This window comes from Salpingoeca rosetta (assembly GCF_000188695.1).
Source record: "Salpingoeca rosetta unplaced genomic scaffold supercont1.32, whole genome shotgun sequence".
In the NCBI taxonomy this organism is placed as follows: domain Eukaryota; class Choanoflagellata; order Craspedida; family Salpingoecidae; genus Salpingoeca; species Salpingoeca rosetta.
This window is the reverse complement of record NW_004754902.1, coordinates 59,547-61,023: the sequence shown is the minus strand read 5'-3', so window position 1 is coordinate 61,023 and position 1,477 is coordinate 59,547. Positions and strand designations below refer to the sequence as shown.

The following is a 1,477-nucleotide window of genomic DNA, read 5'->3' as shown; positions in this document are numbered from 1 at the left end:
GCGCGCCTTGTACTTGATCACCTTGCCCTGGTCGTCACGCTTCTTCTCGAAAGATGACCATGCTGCGGAGCAGCTTGTGGCCCTTGGGAAGGTCAGCGCGAGGCACGACGTCGTAGACGTCATTGGCCTGCATTGCCGCAAACTCGTCCAGGATGGCTTGGCGCCACTCCTCAGAGTCTGGCGAGGCAAGCGCCTCCTTGACGGTGGCTGGCTCAGCTGACGTGGCAACACTGCCAGCAGCGATGTCTGGTGGATGACCACCCACTGCTGATGTCTTCTCCCCCGTACCAGCAGCGCTGGTGGCAACGTGACACGTGGTGGTTGAGCCACCAGAGGTGCCCTTATCGCCGAGGGTCTCGGACAGCAGCAGCTGGTCCCAGACGGAGCCGCCAAGGGCGCGTGGCTGGAGCTGCTGTTGACTGTTGATAGGCAAGTCCTGTCTGCTGAGTCATCATTGACCTCCCTTCTTCACGACACCACAAATTTGCATTCACCTCTCTTGTGTTCTGGAATGTTCACGTGATTTCCCTCCAACCTGTTGCACGTGCAGTGTTTAGCTTGTGTGGTTGCTCGATGTTACATGCTCTTGCATAACACACCACATAACCACACAACTCTCAACAAACACTGCCACGTCACCACTTTGCGTTGTCGACAATTCTTGTCTTCTGCTCTGTTTCTTTCTGTTTGGAGTGTTCATTTCATCCTACATCCTTGTTTTGCTTTCCCAACTCAAGTAAACACACACTACATGCTCTTGCATAACACACCACATAACCACACAACTCTCAACAAACACTGCCACGTCACCACTTTGCGTTGTCGACAATTCTTGTCTTCTGCTCTGTTTCTTTCTGTTGGAGTGTTCATTCATCCTACATCCTTGTTTGCTTCACAACTCAAGTAAACACACACAACTCTCTCTTGCCAAGCCAATCTCCCACACAACACACAGCACACACACAGCACACAACACACACAGTACACACAAGTCTCCAACAACAGCACCACCACCATGAACTTACAACATTGGCAAACAAGACAAAACCACACGAGAATGCAAATTCGGAAGGACTCAACACAAAACAGAAACTCACTGACTCTCAACAAGTGCCATGCTCTCCAAGACACCTGACCTGCACCTGCTTGAGGCTGCTGATGCATTGTTATCAAGCGCCTTGCGAGGGTCTGTTAAGCTTGCAAAATGAAGTGTTACGTGTAACGCTGTCGCCTATGTACTTATCAACACGACGGGTACACACATACGCAAGCACACACACGCACACACGCACACACACACGCACACACACACACACACACACACACACACACACACACACACACACAAAGCAATGGTGAACAGAGCAAAGGCGAGGAAAGTGAAAGCATTGACACTGGAACAGTGATGTCAACAGCCAGAAGTACGTTCAAACACATACTCGTCTTCCTCGGTCGATACCGCTTCTTTGACGTCTGG

General features: G+C 51.0%; 1 protein-coding gene across 1 annotated transcript in view; it reads right to left on the bottom strand.

Moving 5' to 3' along the window:
* Positions 1-34: 34 nt before the first annotated feature.
* The window catches only part of PTSG_09998 (uncharacterized protein), a gene marked incomplete at both ends in the record, with an annotated part of 2,544 nt that continues 1,101 nt past the window's right edge, over positions 35-1,477 (bottom strand). The window contains 3 exons of the mRNA XM_004988854.1: positions 35-419; positions 1,137-1,188; positions 1,426-1,477. The exon at positions 1,426-1,477 is cut by the window's right edge and continues 13 nt beyond it. Coding sequence (XP_004988911.1) covers positions 35-419; positions 1,137-1,188; positions 1,426-1,477 — 489 coding nt within the window. The remainder of the gene's footprint in view (positions 420-1,136; positions 1,189-1,425) is intronic.